Genomic DNA, 25,956 nt, shown 5'->3' on the forward strand with positions numbered 1-25,956 from the left:
CCGGTGCAACGTCAATCTCATTGGTCATCCGGAGTTCAACAGTACGAAGTAAGGTTAGCGATCGATTTGCCGTGCTGCATCCTGACACCCAAGGGGTACCTGGGTAGGCAGCCAGGTACCACTATGCAGCACATTCCGGGTATACCTACCCACGCTAGTCCCCCTGCTGTATTTGTTCAAGGCAGGTATTGTACGGCTTGGGAGCATCACTGGCGCCGAGGTATGTGTCGCACCTGGACAAATTGTGAGCACTGCTAAGTGGTGCACTGATTGGTTGCCGACTTGGTAGACATGCCGACCGATTAAGTCGAAATAGTATCTGCAGCTGGGCGTGTGGTAAGCCACATAATTAGGAAACCCTTAATCTCATAAGTCCAAAATTGCCCCGATCCGCGTCGTTTTCGTAGAAACCTTCGTGTTCCTCATTCCGGAGTATTATCGTCGCAACGGTTCACAACGAATCTGAGTCTTGGGATGAAGGATCCACGTAGTAGGATTCTTGTCCCAATTCGAAGTATCAGCCAAGCTCAAACAATAATTCTCGATGAGATATGCCAGCGAAGATCGAATTATTAGATCTACGACATATTTCCCGAGACATTGTCGGGGTCCGAATCCAAACCGCCAAAACTGGTAGCGCATTTCGTACTGTTTCTTGTCTGAAAATCGGAAAGGGCGATATTCTTCGCTGTCATGACCCCAATACGGGTTCTTGATGTTCAATGCGTATGTATCGATGATGAAATTTGTTTTCGCTGGTACATGGAAGCCTTGTATTGTTCGGGGGGTGGGTGCTGACTGGGGAACTGTGAAAGCCGCAAGTGGCTTCAGGCGACTTGATTCCAGTATTGAATAGGCCAATAAAGTGGATGGTCTTTTGAGATAGTCTTCTCTGCTGCCAGTCGTGTCCGAGCTTGCTGCACGGCGTAATTCATCTCGAATCTCCTCTTGTGTCTCCTGGTACTTTGCGAGGAAAAGTAGATTCCACGACAATCCACCCATCGTGACGTCCAAATTGGCGAAAAGCATCTCGTCTACCGTTTGGAGCACTTCTTCTTCCCCCAGAGCACCGCGCTTCACTTCAGTGTACATCCTAACAATCGTTGTATCTTCCTGAGCCAGTACACATGCTTCGTACACACTGTTGTTGAAATCCCTCCATTCTTTCTTGAACCGTTGTAGATCTGTTGTAAGCCTGATAGGAAGATGTCGGGCAAAGGAAAATCTCGAAACTCCTCCTTCAATCATCCGGGCCCACAACTCTTCGCGTTGCACTGCCAGGCCTTTTATTTGGCTTCGCAACTGTGGAGTTAATTCTCCATACAAGATGTCGACAAGAATCCAGAATGGGAGGAATTTCAAGTCCTCGACGGGATCTATGAGATGCCGCTTTAGACGGGGTTCCTGGCTGAGCTTCACAAAATACTCATCTGTGATGGTTTGAATCCGCGCAAGATAGGAGGTTGAAATCTTTTGCGTGAAGTGAGCGGCCGTTCCTGCTTTGACCTTTTGATAGGATTCACCGCTGATCAACCCAAGACATTTTCCGAGTAGTTCTCCCATGAGCCATCCGGAGTCGTTGTTCACGGCTTTAATGTGCTTATCGGAATCGAAGAAGAGGTGTTGAATGTCCTCTGGAGCAGTCACGACTCTGGTATCGTCAGCAGAGGTACCCGTATGCGTCTCAACGAGGTGCAGAACTTGCATCTCTGGCGTCGTGCCGCTCCATATCCTATACAATGACCCATACTTCGCTCTCCAGCTTTGACTATTTTTCTCGCCTTCCAGGAACTTCGCGACGTCTCCTTGTCCATTAGGCCATTGGTAAGGAACTGTCGGGATTGGATGACCATCGATCTGTGATGTGATAGGGTACCTCCAGCTCAAATATCGCTATCGCAAAACATGTCAGCTACAGGAAGACTGACATTATTGCCCGGATCGACTTACGTAGATGACGAACGAGATGAACTCTAATGGAATTTTGCGCATGCGACTATGTATGACCATGAAGAACATCGCTGCACAGGGTAGAAGGTAAGTAAGAACCACGCCTACAGTAAAATTCGTTCCTTTGGAAACTGAATACATGATAGCTTTTTGAATGAGTCTCAGCAAGAGTGAAGCACAACTATGCTGGAGATAACCAACCATTGTCAGATTGTAATCACAGCTTTATACCGACTGAGAATTGCTCAAGTCGGCCACCGAAGTCAACTATGTAACGCTACAGCTAAACATTACAGGCTTGCAAGCTTGCTTTGGTCAATGACCGTATTTTGGACCCCTTTCGAGTATCGTTTGCACCGCAGGCCGTTCCGCCATACGTTCGCTCCAGGCTTGGATGTAAGGCCAATCCTTAATGTCAACACCAAGGAACGTGAACATCCAAGGCATGGCAAAGGGGAGATACGAGAGGTCGGCAATGGTGGGGCGATCTGGTAAAGCCACGTAAAGCTGGTTGGGCACTGAGAGGCGCTTGTTCATGATGTCCCATTGCGTTAGCACGTTTGCGTGTAACCTGCCACAAATCAGCTCTCTGTTTGGGTGAGGTGCGTTGGAAATTACTTTTCGACAGCTTTCATGGGTGGCTCAGGCTTCTGCCGATTCGGAAAGCCTTTCAGGAAGTAAAGCCAGTACTTTGCCGTTGCACTGAAAAGTTATTTTCCGTGTTTGTGTGAATGGTTTTGAGGTGTGGTACCCTAAGCCAGCTGTTTCATAGGCTGTCCAAGACATCACAGCAGCCTTTTCCCATGCCGTTCGACCGGTCCATGAACCTTCGCTGTCGAACCTCTCTGCAAGGTATTGCAAACAGGCTGTACTCTCGAAAACGACGATATCTTGGTTCGTTTCTGGATCCCTATCACGCAATGCAGGGACGTAACGTTCGGGATGAATGCTGTAATACCACTCATCTTTGGTATCGATGATAGAGAGGACATGTGGAAACTTTAGCTCTTCGGCAAGAATCAAAGGCTTGATGTAGTTGATGTAGTTGGTTTGATCCGCTTGAATTGCGATTAGCATATGGGATCAATGAAAAGGGATGTTCTCTACCTTTGAGAATGTATATAATGACACGACCATCATATTCGAGATTGCCATCCACCACCTCTCCGGAAGGCTTTGACGAAGACATTGCTGAAGTGATGGTTCCTCTCTGGTCAATGTGGACTTTTTATATTGCTGAGTATCTCAGGTCGCTCGCTATTGTTCGGATGCCGAGGCATGAAGACTAAAGTCATGGCCGGCGCCTTGTGTGCTAACAAGAGCTGAGACTTACTCGATGGTGGTCAAACGGGACGAAGATGTTGTTTTCCCAAATTACCGTTATCCGACTATCAGCGAACACAAAGTGAAAAGAACTAGACCAATATTATCCTAATACCGAGCCCGCAGAACACCGAATATGTCTTTAATCCAAGGGCTCACAACGGAAAAAGGAACCATCAACTCATCACCGAATCTGAAACGTAGGGTCAGATCGGCAGCCCAAGGTATAGATATCCAGAATGACGTAAGAACCCATATCCATCCGACCAACGTCCTCGTTGTTTCCAAACCACTCATCGTCTTGATACCCAATCTTTGAATTGTAATCTTGACGATAGCGTGCGCCAGATCTTCAAGTGATATCGCGAAAGCCTGCCACAAAAAGAATAGAAACATGCCAGTCGTGCGCTCCTCGAACACTATATTGCTGGGAACTGGTGTGATGAGGTTGAGCTGTGCGTGGAATAACGCGGACAGAAGGAATGACAGCCATATTTGCGTCTGCGAGGACCAGACAGTCCCACGCGTGATGTGACATACGTCCACCACATAACCTGTGAAAGTGTTGAAACTCTGCGATTTTGTTAGATGCGTAAACATTGAGACAAAGAGAACTCACCCGTCGAATGAGTTGATGCCAGAATTTGCCCCAGAAGTCACGCACTGTCGTAACTTTAGATATATGTCCAAACATCGGTGGCCAGTCCTTAGGGAATAATCAGCATCGTCGAAGATTCTCGGAACCCTATCGCAACATCGATATATCTACTGACCTCTGGATCGAATAGTTTCAGTGCTACAGTCACCATAGATATCAAGTTGTACTGAAAACTGATCGTATAGTAAGGCAGCGGCCCCCATGCCACGGATTTGACCAGTCTCCAGATCCAGTCGGGGTCTTTGACAGTCAAATATTTACTGTTGACATCCCCGATATTAGTGTATCCAGAACCGGTGTTGCCTACAAAGAACAATTGCATCCATAACTGATTCGCGATATCGGCCATAATGAAACAATATATCGACTTCCAGGCGCGAGAAATAACGAAACGTAGCCTGCCATTTTTCTCCATCGGCGAGAGCTTAGGGACATTCTTTGCCTGGTAGTTCCAATTTGCACCGCGGAGATTGAAGACGATGGCCAGCGCCCAAAGCCACTTGGAGAGCCCGAATCCGACCATTCCTTCCGCCTCCCGAGAGGGGCTAGTCTTTCTCCAAAATAGACTTTCAGGACCCAAGACGCGCTTCCCTCCAGGTCCTTTGGGGTCTCTTGAGGCAAAAAGTTTCTCCAGTGTCGATAGCCATACGGCCCACAGCTGCGAGAACGGCTGCGCGGTTCCGGGATCATTGGTAAAATGGGGGTCAATCTGACAAGAAATCGCGAGGGCAAGGATGATGATCGAAAAAGCCGGGATACGGCCAGGAAATCGAGGACTGGCTAATGCCACAGGTAGTGAAGCTAGTAGAAGTACATGTGGGTAACTCGATCCCGTCGCAGGCGAGTATACCCTATTCGATTGATACAAGCCCGGAGAGTCAGGTACTGAGAATGTCGCATAGGGAGGCATGTTGTTGCGAAAAGGATCAAACGGACTTACAAGTTCAAAACTCAATGACGAAGAAAGAGAATCTGTACAAAAGTAGCAGAGGAAGTACTCAACGAATTCGGCAGGCGGAGAAAGAACATCAACTGCGGCTCTGCGTGTAATTCCGATTGGCTCGCTACAAGTGCACCTCAGACGGTAGAATCCATCAATCTACGCTTATACATCGCATTGCGCAATGTGCACGTTCATGCGCAATAATGGATATTACCCGCTACGCATTGGGTTCAGCAGGCAAACCCGATTGATAGATCAGATCTCGAACACCCTGTAAGCGTAGATCCGTACGCTGAAAATCGCATTTGTTAGAGGAACATGCAGTCGTGCGCTCTGAATTGTGTAGCTTTGATACCAAGTTGATTCGCATTACGATCGTCATCGAGTCGGGCGTGTTCAGTATGATTGGCGAATCAGGCTGCCCGTTCTGAGACGTGCCGGGCGCCGAAACAACAAGCATCTGCTGATACATCTGACCAATCGGACAAAGCCTCCCAAGACCCCACATCAGCTATCATGAAAATAGCTATTGATGCACTGGTGATGTACATCATTCAACGTGCTCTTATCTCATCATTTCTCTTGTTCGCGCACGTGTTACAAATCAGAACTACCAGACTATCCACCAATGGCGATCTTTGACTTGCGTTCCGTGATCTTCGAACAAAGTCCCTGTCTCCTTCTTTTCTTCATAAGCGCACTGGTGTATCTTACTTATCGTCGCTCCCCTTCAGTGTATGACAACTACGAGCAACTAGGCAATCCATGGTGGCTGCCGAACATGTTGGGCAAAGGCCCTCATACTTTGTTCTCCGAGGGTTACAAATCAGTGCGTCCCGACCCGAGCAGGGAACTTCAATGTAGTAATTTGACCATGCTGCAGATAATTGTGCCCTTTGATAAACCATTCGTCGCGAAATGGTGGTCGAAGAAGTACTTGATTCTTCCGACAAGATATCTGCCAGATCTGGCACGAGTAAAATCAGAGAATGCAAGTTTCTTGAAAAACTTCAGCGATGCAAGTAATGAATTGCGAGTTTGAGCAAAGGAATCAATGCTAAGATTTATAGGCTGTCAACCTCCATCATTCAGTCGGTGATCTGTATGAAACAGACCGTATGGGGGATATCATGAGGCAAGGGTTAAATCCCGTGTTAAGTACGTCTGAGACATGAAATGTGTAAGCTTGTACGATAATTGTGCTGATCCAAGCAGATTCTTTGACTCCGCTTATTCAACACGAGATTCATAAGGCCCTAGAAACTGAGATTGGACAACCTAAAGGTACCAGTCCGCATTGTCTTTGACCCGCAGTTCACTAAGACATGGGCAGAATGGAAAACTTTCAAAGCCGTAGACCTCTTCATAATGATATCTCATCGCGTTGTCAATCGGATATTGGCGGGGGAAGAGCTTGCCCGGAACGAAAAGTATATACAACGCTCCCACCAATTCACTGAGTCGGTATTCGTAACCGGTCTGATAGCAGCAGAGCTTCCACTAGGACCATTTAGAAAGCCCGTCGGCTGGCTTATAGCCCAGTACCATCGTTTTGTATTGTATAAAACCTTGCAGATGGTGGAACCAGTAGTCAAGAAAAGAATGGCCGAAGCTAAGAATGGGAAGGATTTACCACAATATGATGACTCAATAGAGTGGGCTATTCGACTCAATACTGACGGGCTGCGCAATAGCCGAATTGTCAGTTTGGATATGCTACATATCCTTCAGGCTGGGACGGGCGCTCCTGGGGCTATGATGTCTGAGATGATGTACCAATTGCTGGTAGAGCCACACTACATTGAAAAGCTAAAAGACGAGATCAGAGAGGCATCCTTGCGCACTTGTGATACAAGGACTATGCTCGATTCGCTTTCGTTGATGGACAGTTTTATCATGGAGACAAATCGCTTGTATCCAATTGGCGGAGGTATGTTCACATCTCTAGACGGTCCACTCACTCCTAAATCCACATGCAGTCACTGCCGCCCGCACTGTTATGCGCGAGCCATGGGTCCTTCACGATGGTACCATGCTGCCCATTGGTACTAGAATTGGTTTCCCGTGTAAAGCTATTCAGTTAGATGCGCGCAATTTTTCCGAACCTCTCAAGTTCGACGGATATCGATTTGTCCGACCGGCTGGAATTGAAAAAGAAGTCAATGGAAAAACGAAGAGCTATTCAGCAGCAACCGCAACACCTACGAATCTATCGTAAGTAATCTAGTGGGATTGTGAAGACTTTCTGTACTAACAGAATACAAGATGGGGCTTCGGAAAACACACATGCCCAGGCCGATTCTACGCAGTTCGTCTGGCGAAGATGGTTTTTGTTGAAATGCTACAGAAATATGAGTTTCGATGGGATGGAAAGCCTCGAGACCATCATCCTCCTAGCTTCGAGGTACAGGGCCAGTTCTTTACCCAATGTGAAAGCTACGATTCAGATTCGTGCGCAAAGAGTTGTAGACTGATTGTGCCATGTCACAAAAGCACATGGACCGCTCTACATCGTCATACCACAGTACAGTCACTTATACACTACTTTATGGAAGAATTATTGATTCTTCTGCATTCAATTGCCCTCAGGTGATGGCCAAGCACGTGCTGCTTACTATGTGAAGTGAGCACGTGCTAATTATGTCACATGACCGTCACGTGCCGCACTTATTCCTTACGGGAGAGAAACTCTGCTAACTCGCCTCCATGTCTCATACATACACCTACCTGGATATCATCTTGTGTAATTAACGCCACAATGGTTGTCGCAAGGTGTCCTCGTAAGGATGATGCCGTAGGATCGGACGAAGACCATTCATGGCAGGGCAGCATCGAACCAGGTCGGCCCTAAACGGCGCATGTCGCGCCGGTCGAATCGGGCGGAAATCATTTCGCTATCTCCGAGTAGTAAGATAGCGTTGGTGGAAATTTTCATAGTATCATTACTCACGCATTGCGTATTTTCCGTGTTACTTGCAACACTCAATTGGTACCACATACTACATATGAGTAGCACATGTCATACCGCTGTATAAACTACCAACAACTTAATAGTTCCTAGCCTCAGGTGTTAAGCTATAGCCGTTTGCCGCTTTTACAGCACACATGTGCACTGCGTATCTCAAGATTAGGCCGCATACATGTGACTTGTTACTGTCGTCTAGAACGCAGCCGCATAACTCGACGTATTGTGTCCGCTTCACACCATCAAGAAATGTACTTTCTACGCCACCTATCTTGCTTGGCCCCGTGATATTCACGTTTGCCAGGAATGTGTGTGAAGTTATATTTCTCTTGTCAATTCTAAAAATAGTACATGTACTACAACTGGGTATTGTCTTTCGCGAATTACTAGGTCACCGTCTAGCGGACAGTACATACGTTGGTTGCGCGGCCTAGAAGACGACCTGACATCTTAAAAGATGATAAACGGAATATATTTCTTCAGTCAGAGAAGCGATCAAGACGCACGAATCCAACGTTTGACCAACCGGTCCTTAGATCCGGCTAGACCTCCGCCGACCCTGGCTCAGTAGGTAGTACATTAGCTCCATTCGCAGCCGGCCCATCCTCAAGCCCCCATATTGCGTGTACCCGACATACTACAATGCTCTCAGTCTTCCAGCTCCAGCAATTGCGGCAATGCAGGGAGCACCTTCGCATCCTTTGGTTTCTTGATTATATCATTCTCCACTAGATCCTCTCTAATTCCCACCCTGTCCTGCCATTCGAGTACCGCGCTATGATCCACGCACTTCCGATTTATTGCAAAGTCCGGAAACGGGTTCTCCTGCGTTTCCATCCAATTGAAGTTCAACATATTCAAGCTAGGCTGGCACGTCAGCGCGTCCAGAAGGATTCCAATGCAGTGCGACCGATGCGCAACCGATAGGGCTGGCATGTTGGACTCGTCGCCCCATCTGGGGTAGAAGTAGTGGGCGTAGTGGCTGTATTTTCGAACAGAGTTGAGGCAGTGGAGGAGGTGTTGAGAGTCGAGTTGTGCGAAGTATTTGGAGGCCCCGTAGCCTGGGAAGGTTAGTTTGGGCACGAATACGAGAGGAGATAGATGCTTGTGAAGCATCGTTTAGCGTTGATCAAGAGAAAAAACTATTTACCCCAGTGTAGAGGGACCTGAACCGCGAAATCAGGGTCTTTTCCCATCTTCCTTATCTCGTCGGCCTCGAGAGTCAGTGAACGGGTCTTGGACATTTTCTCCCACGCAGCGTCGACCTCCTTGGATGGTTCTGCTTTATATATGGTCCAGGGATCATTAAAAAGACTAGCGTTCATTCTCTTGTCGCTGAATGTAATGTTCAGCTTGTCTAACAAAGGAGTGTAAAAGCTGACTTGTCGCAGCGCAGCATTTGCACCTCCTTGGTCCATGGCGAGGTCTTCAGTGTCGCATGCTGGCCGCGCAATTGTTGCTTTTGTACTCAAATAGAGGCAGACTATGCTTGCAGCTAGAAATGCGCTGTTGAGACACAGCATGACCACACTACAGCGCGGCCTACGGGACCTGTGGTACTCAAAGTCGACATCCTAGCCGATACAGTCAGTGTCAGTTTACTGGAGACCTGTAATTGAGATTTTTCGAACATACCTTTAAGTAATCTTCGTCTTTGAGGAGATGAAGCTCCCCAGGCTGCGGTTTCGAAGCCTCAATCATGCTGGAACAAAGTGCGCCAAACAGGAAAGGAAAGAGGCATGAAAAACCTGGCCAAGTTCAACGCATATACTAGACACGGTCAGCAGTTACCAAAATATAAGCTGGCTCTTTCTATCTGTCGGTCAATTCCTATGAACCTGAACGGAAAGTACGCACACTGGAACGGGCACCCCCCAGGGACCGCAGTTCGCACTAGCTGGAAAGAGCTGCTTGACTTCAGCCGCACATCATTCCAAGTTCCGAGAGTGTGTAACATGTACTACATAATGTTTTAGCGGTGTACGTGGTTGTGTGATAATCCAACACTGCACAATTTTTCTGCGAAGTGGCGACCTGAATCTCGCTCTAATCCCATAGAGCACGGGTTTGGCGACCCTTTTTCTTTGTTAGACTACCTGGTACTTTCTCTAAGCGACACGACCAACGCGACTTGATTGGAAATATACGCTCTTCCGACCGGCTTAATGGACGAACATTTCTGCAAGTTGCCCATCCCGATGCCGTTGTGCCGAATCAGTGATAATGCCGGCCCCGAGTTGGTAAACAGCTTGCGCCAGTCGTTGCGACCCTTGCACCAAACCCAAAGTAGCGGTCACCTCTGAAGCTGAGTAAAAGTAGCGGTCACCTTCAAAGCTGAGCAGATTAACACCCGGACCTATACGAACAGAAAGTGGAAGGAGAGCGTTCTGAGCAGTCCTGCAGCTGTGTTGCGTTCTTGGCTTGCAGCATTGAACCGCGCACTGCGTTCTACGAATTCTTGCTTAACAGTGGAGAAAATATATCCTTATTCTCCTTCTTATAAATAGGCGGCGAATTTTTTGACTTTCTTCCACAGCAATATCGCATCTCAACGAAGCCCGCACCCCTCATCAGCGCCCAAGCCGTCTTCACCAGGACACTCATTGTCTTTTTTAGCAAATTCAAAATGCATTCAACGATCCTTATCTCGCTTCTCAGCGCCGTTGTCCTCGCTGCGCCCATCGATTTGCGTATGTCCAACACCCTCTTACACTAAATGACGTTGCAGTTCCTTGAAACTATACACAGACATGCTAACCTTGTCAGGTACAGAAGCTCGCTCCCCCTGTCCCCGAGGCACAAAGCGCACAGAGGCCTACTGTGTCGTGAACAACGTCCCTGGCGAATCCAAAGCCAAGCGCAGCGAAGCGTACAACTCTCTCTTGCTGACCACATCCCCAGAGGTCGACGAAATGAACAAGCATACAGAAGTGTACCCAGCGCTGTTCCAGGCCGTGAAATCTGAGGCCGAACATGGGGATAGCGACATTGAGAAGAGGGACCAGGAAGTGGACCACCATACAGAGGTGTACCCAGCGCTTTTTCAGGCCATTAAATCCGAGGCCGAAAATAGAAACAAAGACATTGAGGAGAGGGGCCAGGAAGTGGACCACAATACGGAGGTGTATCCAGCGCTTTTCCAGGCCGTGAAATCCGAAGCCGGCGACGCCTAGTCCACGAAGCGCAGCAGGGCTTTACAAGTCTCTATACCTCGCCATTAAACCTAAGTCTAAGGATATTACAATGAAAAGTCTCAACAATCGCGCAGAAGCGTATCCTACTTCATTAGGTAGTTGAGTTGGATGGCGCGGGTACTAGTTTGACTACCTAAGTAATGGCGATATCGCGGTGACATCTAGTAGCTTGCTTGGGTTCTTTACGTTGAGACTGAACGACGGTAGTGATAGTACTTGGGGTGAGGATTGGAACACTCGTTTATTTATAGTCAAATTCACACTCTTCTCACCCAAGCCGTGTCTTTATCTTAGCTAAATTACCCAATATTACCCAATATTACCCATGACGCAGGTAATTTTCTCTTCCGCCAGCGTCTTTATCGAAGTACTCCGGGAGAGCTTTTATGTATAGGAAAGACGACCTTTCAGATGTACATCCTGCAAGAAGCCCAGCTGTTAAATAGCTTCCAGAGGCTGACGAGAGAGGGTAGAATACTGAGCGAACACTATTGACCAGATTTGCTTTTGTTGTTGTGCCAATTATCAAGGTCCTAACGTTTTCATTATCGCGTTATAATCTACGAAGGCGCGACTGCTTGCTCGCATTCAACAGATAAAGCACTCGCCTTCCTATTCATTATATTAGGTCAAATTTCCAATCTAACAGATCTGTTCATGGTGCTGTGGGGCGCTTGGAGCATGGGCAGATATACTAGCCTCCAGTCCGGTGGCAAAAAAAGGTATTATAACTCAGCCTCTTCCACGCGTTCCATAACCCATAGAATCTTATCGCACAGTTAGCATCGCCCTAGTAAATGTAGAGTCTTCTATGTGCTTTCAGATCGTAGTATATTCAATATCGTTGTGATTGAATAAGGCGACAAAGCGGCCAGCTATAAGACATATCTGCTACGCAACGGCACGTCTCTTAACGAACAATTTAAAAGTTTTCATCACACGGATTATATGGTATCGAGGTAAACTGGAGCCCGGACATGGAAACAAAACCAAATTGAGGTCACAGTAGAATGTCACTACGGTAATGACTAGCCTAATCTCGCTAGATTAGACGAATAGAGGCGGACTTGCGCACTGCCTATTGCATGTTTCATGAAATGTCGCTCTAATCAGTAAGGCATCTATCGTGAAGTCCGATGCTTTTTTCCTATGCGCGTTCGAAGCCATTGGAGTAAATTGGCAAGAAAAGGTGCGGTGCGAAAAGCACATTACGTGTTTTTCCTTAAGTGGCATTTGGTGCCTGTGACTGGATACATAGGTACAGGATGTACGTATAGTTGCACTGCACCATAGCCTGAACAATGTTGGCACTACTGTGATACTGGGTTAACCGCTAAGTAGGCGCTGCAATCCGTTCTGCTATAGTCCCTTGTTGGGCGAACGTCGATGTTCCCAGGGCGGAGTTTTATGTGGAGGCCTGACGCCACTCGGCGGACCGCGAGCGCGCCTCAAAGTCCGGCTATCTACATACACATCCGAAGCCACGCAAAGTTAAAATAAATACTGTATAAGATCGTGAATATCCCGGATTCCGATCAGAAGTTCTCAATCGCAGTCGGTCATTTCTCTATTCGCTCGTTTAAATCTCATTGTCGATTGTTTATTTGGTCTCCTTGTGATATAGAATCATAGGATTTAATCATGCGCATCGACCTTTCCATTCTTTTCACTGTTGCTCTGGCTGCTACAGGTGCAGCGGCAGCACCACATGCTAAACGCGATGCCGCTAGTGCATACAAGGCGAACTCTGAAGCCGCGCTGGACCGGCTCCAGCAATGGTACAACCCCGAGACTGGCCTTTGGAAGAGCTATGGCCCATCTTGGTGGCAATCCGCGAACGCCATGTTTACACTCCTCGAAATGATGGAAGTTGGGAGCGAAAGAGCGAAAGAGATTGGGAAGACCGTGGTTCCCGGTAGCTTTGACGCAGCGGCAGCCTGGAACATTAAGAACAACCACGCACTCAGGCGGCGTGAGGACAAGAACGGCTTTATCAATGGTTACTATGATGACATGGGGTGGTGGGCTATGGCCTGGATCAAAGCCTACGATGTCACCCGTGATCGTAAGTACCTCGATACTGCAGAGGTACTCTTCGAAGATATGACATCCGGCTGGGGCACAGGCTGCTCTGATGGTGGTCTTTGGTGGGACAAGGGGCATCGAGACATCGCGGATATTTCCAACACACTATTTATCGAAGTAGCTGGCTGGCTCTCCAACCGCGTTGAAGGAAAGAAGGACTTCTATCGCGACTGGGCGGTCAAGTCGTGGAAATGGTTCAAAAACAGCGGCATGTACAAGACAGACGACCACATCGGCAATGGCAGCATCGATAAGAAGACCTGTAAGAGTGGTAAGAACCCACACAGTTTTACGTATACGAATGGAGCGCTGGTATCAGGCTTGGTCGCTCTGGCTCGTGCCACTGGAGAAACGGCTTACATGGACGAGGCACATCTTGTTGCCGCCGAAGTCATCCGAACCATGTCAAAGGATGGTGTTCTTCGAGAGCAAAATATCAACAACGCAAGTCCTGGAGAGGCTGCACCGCAGTTCAAAGGCGTATTCATGCGGGCACTGTCGTCTTTGCAAACGCAGAGCCCTAGACCCGAGTACAAAGCGTTCATGCAGGCGTCTGCTGACAGTATCTGGAACAAGGCTAGAGATGGAGCTGCGGATCTGGATTCCGACTGGAACGGGCCCTTTCACGGACCTGCTAATGCGAGCCCCCAAAGCTCTGCGCTGGACTGCCTTGTAGCCGCGTGGAAACACTCTCGGAAATAGTTGTACTTTCTCTTATGCGGAAGAGATCGCCGAAGTTGATGGCAACGGCTAATTTTACGACTAAACCATCGGTACTATTGGTGATATGTTTAGTTTTAGTATTGTTACTTCATCAATATACCATAATCAGAATATTCAACGATTTGTGTGGAGGAGCCGCTTCTTTAAGTGTCATCCCACAATTCAAGAAGCGCCGTCTTCTTTCGGCATTTTGATCACGTGCTGTTAGACAACGTCTGATTGGACGAACCAAAGGATGTCGACCCCATGCGATGTTGTTGAGATGGGTGACGTCGCGTGGCTCCATTTGTATAGGACAATACCCTTACGGACCACTATAATGCATTCCGATGATCTTCCACTGTTCATTTTTCCATCTGCTTCCACCATCGACGCTTGACTCACAAGAGATATCTCGATTCCGTTATGCCTCGCCAACGATCCGGACCACCCAAAACAAAGGCCCGGTTCGCCACATACTGTCCTTTATCGCTCATAGCAGTAGTTATCTTTCAATGCAAACCTTACGGAGACAATGCTTCTTGCAACCACAACAACAAGGCCATGTTGTGAAACTACTGTACTTCTTGAGTATATAACCGATTTTGACGGCTCAAACAGTCCAGATAGCATGTCCAGATGCCTTTTAACTTGCCGTGACTGGATCAACCCTGCACATATGGGTCATTCGCACTATCTGCGCCAGGGAACGCAGCCAGCGGGCCTGGTGTCCTATCCCTTCCTCCAGTGACGTCGACCTCTGTGTATGCGAGGAAAACTTAAGCGCCACTTATAGATTGCGCCCGGTGCAGTGCATTTGTGGCATGAAATAGTCAGTGGTGTGGACAGCAACCACTTATAGTCTATCTTCTGTAGCCGAAGGCTGGCTAGGCATGACCTGGTTGGCCAAGAATACGGGACACCACAGCTAGCATCTCCGAATCAGTGTTACACCGCGAAAACCATTTGGGAAGGTCACCCAGCCTCGAGCATCGCGATTGGGTGAACGAATTCCAATCATAGACAGAAGTAGCTTACCTATCAAGCGGTACATTAAAGGCGTTCTGAACGCGCGTTCAGCTTCCACTCATGGCTTATCGCCATCATCCTCGACGGAACATGGTGGAGCAAATCAAACGCATATGAGACCCATTCATCTCAATCTTATCCCCAATCATCCAGAAGAATCAACGTTTGCCTTGTTCTTGTATTCGTGCAATCCCAGTTCTTTCGAGCTCCCGACTGTTGTTCTTTTCTCAGCCTTGCAGCAATCGCCACTTTCTAGTCTTTCGGCATGTACCCCTTTTCAGCCTCTTGATCGCCTTTATCATGGCTATGACCTGGTTCCTGAGGTTCTCTCGTCTAGCGGTCACTCTTTAAACACTGAATCTGCAAATCAAAATGAACGTAAGTCATCTTTCCCTTTCATCTGTAGTGACATGTCACATTAATCGTTATACGGGATGATAATAAAACATTCTGCACCCTAACCAGGGTTGCAACAGGAAATACTTCCAAATCTGATTTGCCAAACGATCACGACCACCATAGCGAGGTTAGCGGTCATTCACCTCTCCCTCGCTTGCTATTCACATTCGCAGCAACCTTCATCCCGCTCCTCGTTATTCCCATTCTCCTTTGCGCGTTTATCCTGTCCTCACCATGGAAGGTCGAATTTCCAGGCAACGAACAGGCCGCCCTTCCTGTCAACCGTACCAACACCACCACATACTTCTACACAATGATATCAATGAGCGACGTAGTTTCAGTCAGCTCCTGGACAGCGAATATTGCGCAATTCGCAGCTGCGCCATTTCTGTTTTTGTTTTCCTTCATTGTGGCCTCCAAATTTGTTTACAGGCCAGTTCCCATGGAGGAAGTCCATGTACGAACGCTTCCTATAGACCCAGAGAGAACCTTTGCACGAAAGTTACTCTCAGGGAACCCGGATATCCTGTGGAGGTGGACCAAAGGCTTTTTACTTGACCGAGATCATGCCAGAGGATCCAGAGTGAGGCTCGCGGCTACTGGCGCCCTGATGTCATTCTTGTTAACGTGAGTCGTTGCAAATATCCTAATCTTGGACCGGAGAATTCTAACTAGTCTAACGTAGTGTTCTCGTGCTGGCTGGGGGTATGTCGATCCTGCTGGAAGCAAGTTATGTTCCCGAGCTGATTTTCATAGACAAAACCTTGATCGGCCTTCTCACCAGCGAAACACGAACTTTGTATGACAACGTTATCCCTGGGGCAGAACCTTACGGGAATTCCAGCTTTTTTCTTGATGATAGTTGCGATATGACCACTATCATTCCGGACCCTTACAACCTTCACAACCGAAGCGAAGGCCCACCATGCTCGTTGGACGCAACGACTCACCCCTGGAGCGTCGTCGATCCTCCGAAAACGTACCGGCTGCTTGCAGCTGGCTTTCCCAACATCACAGGGAACTTTACTAGTCTAGACTTTTCGGGGCTTGAGGAACTCTACGAGGAAGGTAAAACCGAAGATCGCATGGTCGCCACTCACTACGACAGCAGGACCAACGCATTACATGCATTCTTCCTCGATATCAGCTCGCTCCAGCAGTTCCAAGATGATGAGGATGCTTCAAGGATGAAGTTATTCAAAACGTCCGACGCCACGAACTTGGGACAGGACTACACAGGAACTACAACATCGGTTGCCACAACGTGCATCTCGGCAACCCAGTCATGTGGCCTGCATAACAATACCAAAGGTACCACTTCGATACGATATAATTGTTCGGCGATATTCTCAGGTTCGCTGGAAAGCATCCCCACAAACGGGATCGACAAGATGAGTGGCTGGAACACATCGTTCTATCGGAACGACAACGGAATCCCGCGTGAGATCTCTGTTGCCTCTCAGTTCAACCCTTTCACATACAACGTCACGGGCCTCATAAACAGCTACGATCTGGCTGATTTGTTGGATTTTCATGACCCGCAAGGCCAAGACGGATCTTTGGTAGATGCTGGCAATTACGACATCGCATTCGCACTCTCTTGCGAGTCTACCGTTTATAACGTCGAATACTCCATGGTGAGCGGAAACATTTATCACTTCAACGCCACCGCGGCGAGTGGACAGGAAGCTGCTGTCATCAAAGCACCGCTGCAGGTCGGCCTTGGCAGCTACGTGCTCTTTCAACAAGCGTCCCTTGGGGTACTCCTCACGAACATAACCGTCCCAGAAGCTATGGGTCTCGCGTTTAGTCAAGTTGGATTAGCGTACGCGGCGGCTGCGTACACTGCCAAGCCCAGTCGGATGATGCGATACCGTATGGATGTACGACTAGCACGAATTCCCAAGGCGCCATATATACTTCTTATTGTCCTCTGTTTTCTGTACGCGGGATTAGTCCTTGTCTTTACAATTGCGGCATGTATGGCGAAAAGGCGGTGTAAGGTTGCTGAGACGCAGGCGCTGCTGATGGATAGGGAACCATCCGAGAATTGTTTCTGTTGATCGGGTTTAATTTTTTGATGACTTGACCGACCATAGCTGTAAGGGTTAACATCTTGACTCCTGCTGCAAGTCTTTGCTTGACGATCTTTGAGTATGATATCGACCCCATTATATCGCCCCGTAGCGGTCTTTAGGAACCAGATCCTTCGTGATGATTGCATTTATGAAATATGTAGATCCATTTCGACCGCCGGAATGTGCATTTATCTGAAAAGTGTTTCGAGGTCTTCTTAATAAGCGAAGTGATTTGTCTTCGGAGCTCACATTATTGCAAGCTTCAAATATGTAAGGAGCCGGATAGTAACATGCTCGCGTTTTGTATTGAGGGTGAGCCTAGTTTCCAAAATGTCGGCCTGCAGGACAGTCAGCCTTTGGCGCACATACGCATTGCCTGTTTGCAGGTGGGTCTAATACTTGATGGCAACGGCTAACTTTATCTACTATACGCCGACGCTGATATTTTTATTTGTTGACAATATCACAAGAAACATCAAGAAAACACAAAACTTTCTACAAACCGCCCATAGGCCTTATGCACCTCGCCTTCATCGTTCTCGTCTTTCTTTACAGAAGATCCAAGATTACGAAGGTTTTGGTATACCTTTCCTTAGTCACTATGATGTTCCTGTTATAATACCGTCACTCGTGCTTTTGTTACGCCAGCCCTTATGCGTCTTAAGAGAATATGTCTAGCCCATTACTACTGGTTCATATGAGCGTGTCGATCATACGGACGTGATTCGCTAAGCTGATGTGTATCCAATAACAATGGCTGACTAGCCACCCGTTGGCTGGATAAAGTAATAATCTAAAGATAGGTGTCATGGTATTTGCTGGGACAGGTTGCCATTACGACTCCTGCAGTCTATCCTCATCCTCATCCTCAGTCTCCGTCTCCGTTATCGCACTGATCAATGTCAAATATCTAACAAGGAATTCATACTAAATATCCGGGAACACAGAAGAAATGGCTTCTCGTTCCATCGACCGCATGGAAGTCGATACAATAACCAGCCAGCGCGAATCCCCAGACCAGGGCCCAGAATCCGCCTCCATACACGATGGTGGTTACGGCTGGGTCATCGTCTTCGCCTGCTTCGTCCAGACGTTCTGGGTGAATGCGTGGACAGGCTCCTGGGGGATCCTCCAGGCCGCCCTCCTCGCACAGAGCACTATGCGCGACGTTCCAACCAGCACGCTGTCCTTTGTAGGGTCGGTGGGCTTGTCACTGACTGTGGCCCTGGGGCTCGCCTGCGTCTGGCTGGCCGGCGTCATCGGGGCGCGGTGGAGCACTCTGCTGGGCATCTCATTGTTTAGCGCCAGCACGCTAGTCGGCAGCTTCACTGTTCGCAACGTCGGCGGCCTGTTCGTGTCGGGCACGCTGTACGGCCTTGGCGGAAGCCTCATGTACACCATGTCCAACAGTCTGCCGGTCCAGTGGTTCCACATCCGGCTCGGAACCGCGAACGGTCTCGTCAAGCTCGGAGGCGGCATTGGCGCCACCGTCATGGCCCTCATCGTGCAGCTGCTCATTGACAAGGTCGGCGTCGCCTGGACGTTCCGTACCATGGCATTGGCTTCCCTGGCTACGGGCGTTCCTGCCGCGCTGCTGATCAAGGAGAGGGAGCCGTCCTCTCCCTCTATAAACGCATCGCTCTTTCGGAACTTGACCTTCTTCCTTCTATTCATCGCTGGCTTCATCGGCATCTTTGCCCTCTATATCCCCTCCTTCTTCCTGCCTACTGTCGCGACCTCGATCGGCTTGTCCCCCACCACTGCTGCCGCCGTCATGGCCTGCTACAACGCCTGCATGGCCGTGGGCCGTCTCAGCTCTGGTATTGCTTGTGACCAGCTAGGACCGACCAACATGCTACTTGCAACCATGGCTCTCAACGCCATCACCATGTTAGCCATCTGGTCTGTCGCTTCCACCTTCGCGGTGCTAACGGTCTTCGCCGCCCTGAACGGAATCGCTAACGGAGCCTTCTTCGTCACGATGCCCACCGCCATCGGGAGGCTCCTTGGCCCCCACGCCGCGCCCGCCGGCATTGGCATGGCTGTCACAGGCTGGACTGTCGGCGACCTGCTGGGAAATCCGATCGCAGGTTTCTTGATCACAGCCACGCACGCGGACCGGGGAAGCTCCATTGTTCTGTATCGGCCAGCAATCTTCTACGCGGGTGGGACAGCGGCCGTCTCGACCGCTCTCGTACTATTAGCTCGCCTGAAAATGGACGCCAACCTCATCAAGAAATTCTGATCTTGTCGTCTTGTTGGTCGTCATCTAAAAGTATTCGGCTGCTGGAAGATAGCTCTGATATCTTTACACAGGACTTCGACGGCATGGAGAAAATGACTGGTTGATCAAGCATCAAGGCTAGGTAGGATAACAACCTACTTTAGATGTACAAGAGCCAACATGAATTTCTCTTTGATATGCAGCTACCTAAGCGTTAAATGAGCGACTAGGTTTGGATCTAATATCGACAAGCGTTTCGTCAATAAGTTGCACCTCCTCACCCGCAATTACGAACCTCTCTCGAGTGCTCTTCTTCCCCTCAGGACGAGCCATTTAAGCCTTGGGCCTGGCATCATACAGCTGGCCAACCCGCTTGTTATGCAGCTCCAGGGCAGTCAGGCTAGGGAAGCGCTGCGGCGTCTCGGAGGTGATGAATCGGGGCATGGGCCCGACGTCGGCGTGGCGGTCCGCTTTGGCGAAGAGGGCGATGGTGAAGCGCTCGGGCATAACGCCATCCTCCCTGTCCTTGAGGGATAGGGGGGCTACAACGTGGTGGACGGCTGCTCTGAGGTGACCGTTGGTCTTGTGCACAAGGGTGTCGCCGATGTAGACACCGACCTCTGTGGGGTCAGCCGTGGGTGTGACGGGCAGCCAGCCGCCGTTGGCGCGGTCCTCGACCTCGAGCCCGCCAGTGGCATCCTGGAAGAGCAAAGTTATGAAGCCGAAGTCGGTGTGTGGATGGCAGCGCTTGATCTTGCCCGCTTTGAGCTTCTCGACCGGCAGGGGTGGGTAGTGCTGGATGCGCAGCTCGTCGACGCGCGACTCCATGCACGACGTGAACGTTCCGACAGGCACGTCTAGGCCGAGTTCAATGGCTGTCAAGACATCGCGCGCCAGCCTCATGCAATCCGGGAGGAAAGTGCCCTCCATCCAGTCGTGGAAACCAGGGATACTTACGTCCGACGGCCAGGGCGTCGGGTACTCGTCACCATCGCGGGTGTAGTCAAAGTGTTCCTATCATTGGATCAATGTGGTCAGCCTTCCTATTCATGTTGTTGAATTGAGCTGCGTGGTGCTTTGTATCGAAAGTGGACGTGGAGATCTGCTCACCTTGGCATCAATGAGTTCTTGATCCACGTCATCATCCTCACAGATTTGGAACTCTCCCTTCTGGTCCCTCTTATTGACCTTGGAAGTTGCCTCCGAGCCAACGTGGCTGTATCCTCGCTGCGGGTTGGCATCCCGGACGTTGGCAGTAGCGACCTTTTCGGCCTCGGAAAGCTTGAAGAACTTGTCACTCTGTTCTCGAATATCAACTTCGTTCGACAGTCGAAACCAGCTCTATTACCAATTCGTAGGCCTTCTTTATCGCTGTAGAAAACTACATATCAGCCGAGAGATAAACGCATTACATGGTAGGACAGAAGGAGACGTACTCTCTCCAGTAATCCCATGGTTTATCAGTCTTGTAGCACCATGCTTCTTGAATTCCTCAGTGACGCGATTGGCGAGCTCTCTACGCTCTTGCTCTGTACTTTTTCGGAAAGCAGAAAAGTCGATGGCAGGAATAGACATCTTGGAAAACCGGCCGTAAGTGGCGGACGGTGTACTAGTCTTGGGATAAGAGTTGGTCCTGTATTGTCAACTGAGAAGTTGGAAACTGCTTTGCCAGAGAAGAAGGCCTAACACGGAGTGATGGTGCCCTTTTATGTTCGAGAAGAAAGCCATCATTTCGGAGCGTAGAGGACCCCAAAACTTTACGCCTTTCTTCTTTAAACGTATGATTCGCGGGTAGAGGCGAACAAGAGAGTTTCTTGACTCGGGTAAGTATCGTTACCTTCCAATGGTTCTTGAAGAACTCTAGGTTAGCATTACCCTGATTCCTTCCATTGGTCACCCTTATCGCGACCATACCGATCTCTTCGTGTGCTTGGCCTCTCTGTTCTCAAGGACACGCACGCGGCCACATCTCTTCCATTCATGGCTTCGATTTCCAAAATCCGGTCAATCCGTCAATATAGTTCAGACCCTCGTGTTGCATTACTTGGCAGTTCCTGCGGAGGCTGATTGGTGGCAATAGGCATATGATACAGTCAGACGCAACTGCCTGGGAGCGGCGGAACGCTCCGTATGACTTACAGCGAGAAGGCGGTGAAGAGCAGGGCATTCGTTTCCAGTCGCTTAATAGGGCGACTGCTTATACTTACGTACAATATTCTGCGATCATTATATCGGAATGTTCTGCGACTTGACATGTGGAGTACTCGTCCGCAGAGAAAGGCTAAAGGCTGGCTTTTCATCGTCCAATTAATAATGCAGAGCAGAGGTTGGCCATTGGACCCTTTTTCGTCTCAGCCCTCCTCTCTGGATTTCGACTTGAGGTCCACGCTGATGACTAGGCAGGCGAAACCACTAAAGCCAATACTGTTGCGCGCTTGGCACTTCGCTTTGTGCTACCCCAGCTAGGCATCCTACAGGATGTGAGTGCATAAAGTCCCCTATGTACGTCAGCGCGTATCGGTACTAGTCCTCCCAAGCTTTAAGCAACAATATTGAATTAGCAAATTTGACAGCGTAAGAAAAAGGGCAGGGTAAGCGTATTCATACGAGTAATAATTATGGATCCTGAATATTGGCATAAGCAAGGGCTGCCGTCAAATAAATTTACTTATAGCCATTGCGAAGCACGACCGAACATCCGTCCGAACTGCTTTGTGGAGCTGATTCGAAGGCAGCCGCTAAGTGGGCTTCAAGGGAGTTCAAACGTACTGTCAATGTATCAATCTGCAGTCGTGGGATAAGCAGAAGTTTTGCTTACCTGAACAACTCTGGTGACAAGAAAGTATCAAAAGTCCAATAACTCTGGGGACTGGCCGGCAACTTTGGAGCTCAAACTCGACGAGTACGAGTGCCACCTCGACAGCAACACTCCAAACGATTCTCTTCTGGGTGATCAAGCTCGGTGATAATCACTCAAAGGACGTACAATCCCGAAGTTGGATAAGCCTAGAATAAATACATACGAATAAACCACTCATCAACGCGCTCCACCTCCACACCACCCCACATCGCTCACCACCTACTCCTCCACACATTCCCAACTCTCAACCGCCTTCGGATCGCCCACCCCCTTATACACATTCCTCTTAGGATACTTGCAATGCGCCCTCTTATAATCCACGCCCGCACTCTTCGTCCCATTAACCCAGTGCGTCCCCGTGATCGTCTCCGGCGCATTCCCGTTCTCAACCCACTCCACCACAGCCATAAGCACATTCTCGCTCGGATCCAAGCTCTGATACGACTCAAGCTGCTGCCCGATGACGCTCGCACCGTCACCGCCGGTGCAATGCGCTGTGCCCGAGATGCGGAAAAAGCGGTAGAACTCGTCGAGCTCGGCGGGCGTCTTGCCCATTGTCGAGGACACGTGCTCGTAGTACCTGGGTGAGTTCTCCGACGTTATAATGCCGTCCATCTGGCCGTGGTAGTGCAAAATTTTCGCGCCGCGGGCTTGCACGGCGGACAAGTCGCCCTTCCAGGTGTTGATGTCGGAGGGGTTCTTGATGGCTGCGTTGATGTAATCGGTGTCGTTGATGGTGAGGGGGTTCCACGCGGGGTCGTTGTAGATTGCGTATTTGAAGAATTCGACGTTGTAGATGAAGGGTTGGCCGTTGTAGACTGCGAAGGCGGCGACGGCTTCGGAGCCGGGCTGCATGCGGGGGTAGACGAGGGACCCGTCGGATAGGGTGAGAGGGGAGAACACTTTCTGGACGGTGTTGACTTGGATGGGAGTCAGGCAGGATGAGGAGTTCGTGCTATTGCTGCCGCAAAGAAGGCTGGATGCGTTGTAGTTGCAGATCGAGGCGTCTTCCAAAATGCCGTCTGCGTAGCCATCGAGCAGATCGCACTGCTTCATGATGTCCTCGTGGACCACGGTCCACATCGCGGTGGGCACGAATGTCGCGGAATCAGGCGGACCAGTCACGTTGTAGAAATGTCCGCTCCAAGAGGTCAGGTTGTTAAAGGCGAGAGCTGGGGCTCCTGCAACAATTCCATCAAAGTCCTCGGGGAAATCCTGGGCTGATTTGAAGCCTTGTCGTCCGCCTGTTGAGCATCCGAGATAGTACGATTTCTTGTGTGGTGAACCGTAGAATTGCTTTGTGATTTCCTTGCCCACTACAACATTGGTATGAATCCTGCTGTTGGTCAGTATGCGTTAACTTCAAGTAGATGGCCTGACTTACGAGCGATAAGCAAAATCTGCTACCACTTCCGGCTGGTTGTAGAAAGCACCGCCACTTGTGCCATTGTGTCCGTTGTTCGCACCAACGGATGCAAAGCCTAAGCTTGTGGTGTAGGCCATATCCGGGTATCCGATACATCCCGCCAGGCCTCCATTTCCAGTCGAGAGGAAGCGACCGCTGAAGTTTGAACTGAATTCATTGTCAGCAGGTCCCTTCTATGTCTCGTGAACTAGTAAGAATAACTTACGGCAACCACGCTTCCATATTGATACCCGAGCTGTTTGAGGTAGATACATATAGCGCGATGCGACACAAGTCTACAGACACCGCCTGGTACGGAGCACCGCACGTTGCATTCCTATCGGGTATGGATAGGTTTTGCCCAGCAGCAACAAACTGCGAGAAATAGACCGTTGCGTTCTCGAGTGCAAGCTTCGAGGCGATGGACGCGCAGCTTGACTGGAAGTCATTTGTACCATATTGTCTCGGAAGGATGGGATCGGCGAGTGCAACGCCCACAGGGAGGAGCAATTGAGCCCAGCGATTGACGATCATCTTTGCAAAGGCAGCGAGTGCGATACGGCAACTGTTGAAGTGTGGAGGCAGTCCCATCGTTTTATCTCCTCTCCCACGAGGTCAATGCACCATGACGCGAGCACCTGCATATAGCGCATCTCGGTGCATTTCGAAAGATTAGTTGTTTACCCCGGAGATCTAATGTAAATCCTGGAGTGAAACAGGGTGAAGTGGAGCGGAAGCGGACTAGTCCCTGGAGCTAGTGCTTGTTTGGCAGATTTTCCGGGTGAACCGCGGAACGGTGCCTGGCCCGGTGCTTTCCCCACGTTTTCGGCTCGAGCGACGGCAATTCCACGATAAACGGTTCGAGATGTGTAGGAGGAAGATACCAAAATGACACAAACGCTCTTTCAAACTGTGTGAACATAGCGGGCTTCAAATTGTGATAGTCGCAATGTTCGCATGGTCCACATGTGATGACACCAGACCTCGGGACGCCGGATTCGGGTTCTGGCATGTTTCATACGAATGATACGACTAGTCCTCTTTGAGCATTCACAACATACACATGCTCGAGATGCTTACGACGATATGAAAGAGCTCAGGGTGAAAATCAAGGATACATCTATGCCGCGAACTATATGGAAGACGGCAATTGCGAAGATAGCGGTCGTGGAAGAACACTACCCCGTCCAACCTACCCTACCTGCATGTCGAAAGGGAGACAAATAAAGTGGGTAAATGTTTACCCGGGCTAACTTACTTCAGACATTTTCTACGCTACGGTCGATACCCCTTCCACGGTAGCCCTTACCAGGGACTAGATGCATTGCATGGGTCAACATTGAGAATTGCTTTATAGTGGTTATGGTCGGCGAGCCATGAGACTATCCTCATCACGGAATAAGGTTAAAAGTCAGCTAAAGCGGATCTCCATCCCATACATTATATGCCAGTCTTTGCTCAGTTATTCTACCAAATGCGTCAAAATGTGCAGAGGTCTCGCTAAAGTATCCCAATGCGATGTGCATACCGGGATACATGCAGCCAAGCTTCAGCCTGATCGTTTCGCCCCGCCCGACTAGGCTGAACATTGATATGGAAACCACACTTCATTCCTACTTCGACACTACGGAGATATTCTGTGCCATTCGTTCCAGCTGTGCCTGAGGAATACTTGCCCCATGAAAACCACAGGATAGATATTCGCCATCCATTCCCAAACACCGTGCCTTCCATAATCGATGCGCACCGCATGCCCAGCGTCATCCACTCGAGCTCTTCGAAATCGTCTTCCTCGAAGAAAGAGCGGGCTGTGGGTTTCCACGAAGATCCTGTCGCTGCGGTGTCACGACCTCTCAATGCTGCAGAAAGTTGGGCGGCGCATTACTTCGAGATGCACGCTCAGCAGTGTCCGCATTGTCAAGATCCTTACGAGGTTCATCGCAACCATGAGCAGCTATGCGAGCAAGGTCACCGCTTAGCTCAAGACGTGGCTTCATATATGTATCAAAGAGCGGATGGGGTAGCATATAGTACACAGGAAGAAGACAACAAACTGGTTCGGCTCGAGATACCGGCGGGATATCAGCAGGTTCGCAGACTGCTAAAGGCTATTGAACGCAGTCTCCGTCATCGAAGCCGGA

At 49.4% G+C, this 25,956-nt stretch overlaps 9 protein-coding genes across 9 annotated transcripts; 4 read left to right on the forward strand and 5 right to left on the reverse strand.

The window, feature by feature from the left end:
* Positions 1–435: 435 nt before the first annotated feature.
* On the reverse strand, positions 436–1,992 carry N0V89_001746 (uncharacterized protein; the record flags this gene model as incomplete). The annotated part of the gene is made up of 2 exons (XM_056210557.1): positions 436–1,893; positions 1,951–1,992. The coding sequence occupies 2 exons, from the start codon at positions 1,990–1,992 to the stop codon at positions 436–438; spliced, it is 1,500 nt and encodes a 499-aa protein (XP_056074030.1).
* Positions 1,993–2,265: 273 nt separating this feature from the next.
* Positions 2,266–3,139, reverse strand: N0V89_001747 (uncharacterized protein; the record flags this gene model as incomplete). The annotated part of the gene is made up of 4 exons (XM_056210558.1): positions 2,266–2,521; positions 2,569–2,652; positions 2,702–3,008; positions 3,058–3,139. The coding sequence occupies 4 exons, from the start codon at positions 3,137–3,139 to the stop codon at positions 2,266–2,268; spliced, it is 729 nt and encodes a 242-aa protein (XP_056074031.1).
* A 5,348-nt stretch (positions 3,140–8,487) lies between these two features.
* Positions 8,488–9,540, reverse strand: N0V89_001748 (uncharacterized protein; the record flags this gene model as incomplete). Its single annotated transcript, XM_056210559.1, has 4 exons — positions 8,488–8,900; positions 8,990–9,322; positions 9,386–9,413; positions 9,475–9,540. The coding sequence occupies 4 exons, from the start codon at positions 9,538–9,540 to the stop codon at positions 8,488–8,490; spliced, it is 840 nt and encodes a 279-aa protein (XP_056074032.1).
* Positions 9,541–10,555: 1,015 nt separating this feature from the next.
* Positions 10,556–11,012, forward strand: N0V89_001749 (uncharacterized protein; the record flags this gene model as incomplete). The annotated part of the gene is made up of 2 exons (XM_056210560.1): positions 10,556–10,560; positions 10,703–11,012. 2 exons carry the CDS (start codon positions 10,556–10,558, stop codon positions 11,010–11,012), a joined length of 315 nt encoding a protein of 104 aa, XP_056074033.1.
* A 1,662-nt stretch (positions 11,013–12,674) lies between these two features.
* N0V89_001750 (uncharacterized protein) lies at positions 12,675–13,820 on the forward strand (the record flags this gene model as incomplete). The annotated part of the gene is made up of 1 exon (XM_056210561.1): positions 12,675–13,820. The coding sequence occupies one exon, from the start codon at positions 12,675–12,677 to the stop codon at positions 13,818–13,820; it is 1,146 nt and encodes a 381-aa protein (XP_056074034.1).
* Positions 13,821–15,561: 1,741 nt separating this feature from the next.
* N0V89_001751 (uncharacterized protein) lies at positions 15,562–17,311 on the forward strand (the record flags this gene model as incomplete). Its single annotated transcript, XM_056210562.1, has 3 exons — positions 15,562–15,875; positions 15,934–15,953; positions 16,005–17,311. 3 exons carry the CDS (start codon positions 15,562–15,564, stop codon positions 17,309–17,311), a joined length of 1,641 nt encoding a protein of 546 aa, XP_056074035.1.
* A 967-nt stretch (positions 17,312–18,278) lies between these two features.
* On the forward strand, positions 18,279–19,571 carry N0V89_001752 (uncharacterized protein; the record flags this gene model as incomplete). The annotated part of the gene is made up of 1 exon (XM_056210563.1): positions 18,279–19,571. The coding sequence occupies one exon, from the start codon at positions 18,279–18,281 to the stop codon at positions 19,569–19,571; it is 1,293 nt and encodes a 430-aa protein (XP_056074036.1).
* Positions 19,572–19,883: 312 nt separating this feature from the next.
* N0V89_001753 (uncharacterized protein) lies at positions 19,884–21,125 on the reverse strand (the record flags this gene model as incomplete). The annotated part of the gene is made up of 3 exons (XM_056210564.1): positions 19,884–20,564; positions 20,661–20,866; positions 20,987–21,125. The coding sequence occupies 3 exons, from the start codon at positions 21,123–21,125 to the stop codon at positions 19,884–19,886; spliced, it is 1,026 nt and encodes a 341-aa protein (XP_056074037.1).
* A 1,504-nt stretch (positions 21,126–22,629) lies between these two features.
* faeB-1_1 (Feruloyl esterase) lies at positions 22,630–24,349 on the reverse strand (the record flags this gene model as incomplete). Its single annotated transcript, XM_056210565.1, has 3 exons — positions 22,630–23,746; positions 23,795–23,983; positions 24,042–24,349. The coding sequence occupies 3 exons, from the start codon at positions 24,347–24,349 to the stop codon at positions 22,630–22,632; spliced, it is 1,614 nt and encodes a 537-aa protein (XP_056074038.1).
* Positions 24,350–25,956: the final 1,607 nt, after the last annotated feature.

Source organism: Didymosphaeria variabile, assembly GCF_027946475.1.
Source record: "Didymosphaeria variabile strain IMI 356815 chromosome Unknown scaffold_2, whole genome shotgun sequence".
Classification (NCBI taxonomy): domain Eukaryota; kingdom Fungi; phylum Ascomycota; class Dothideomycetes; order Pleosporales; family Didymosphaeriaceae; genus Didymosphaeria; species Didymosphaeria variabile.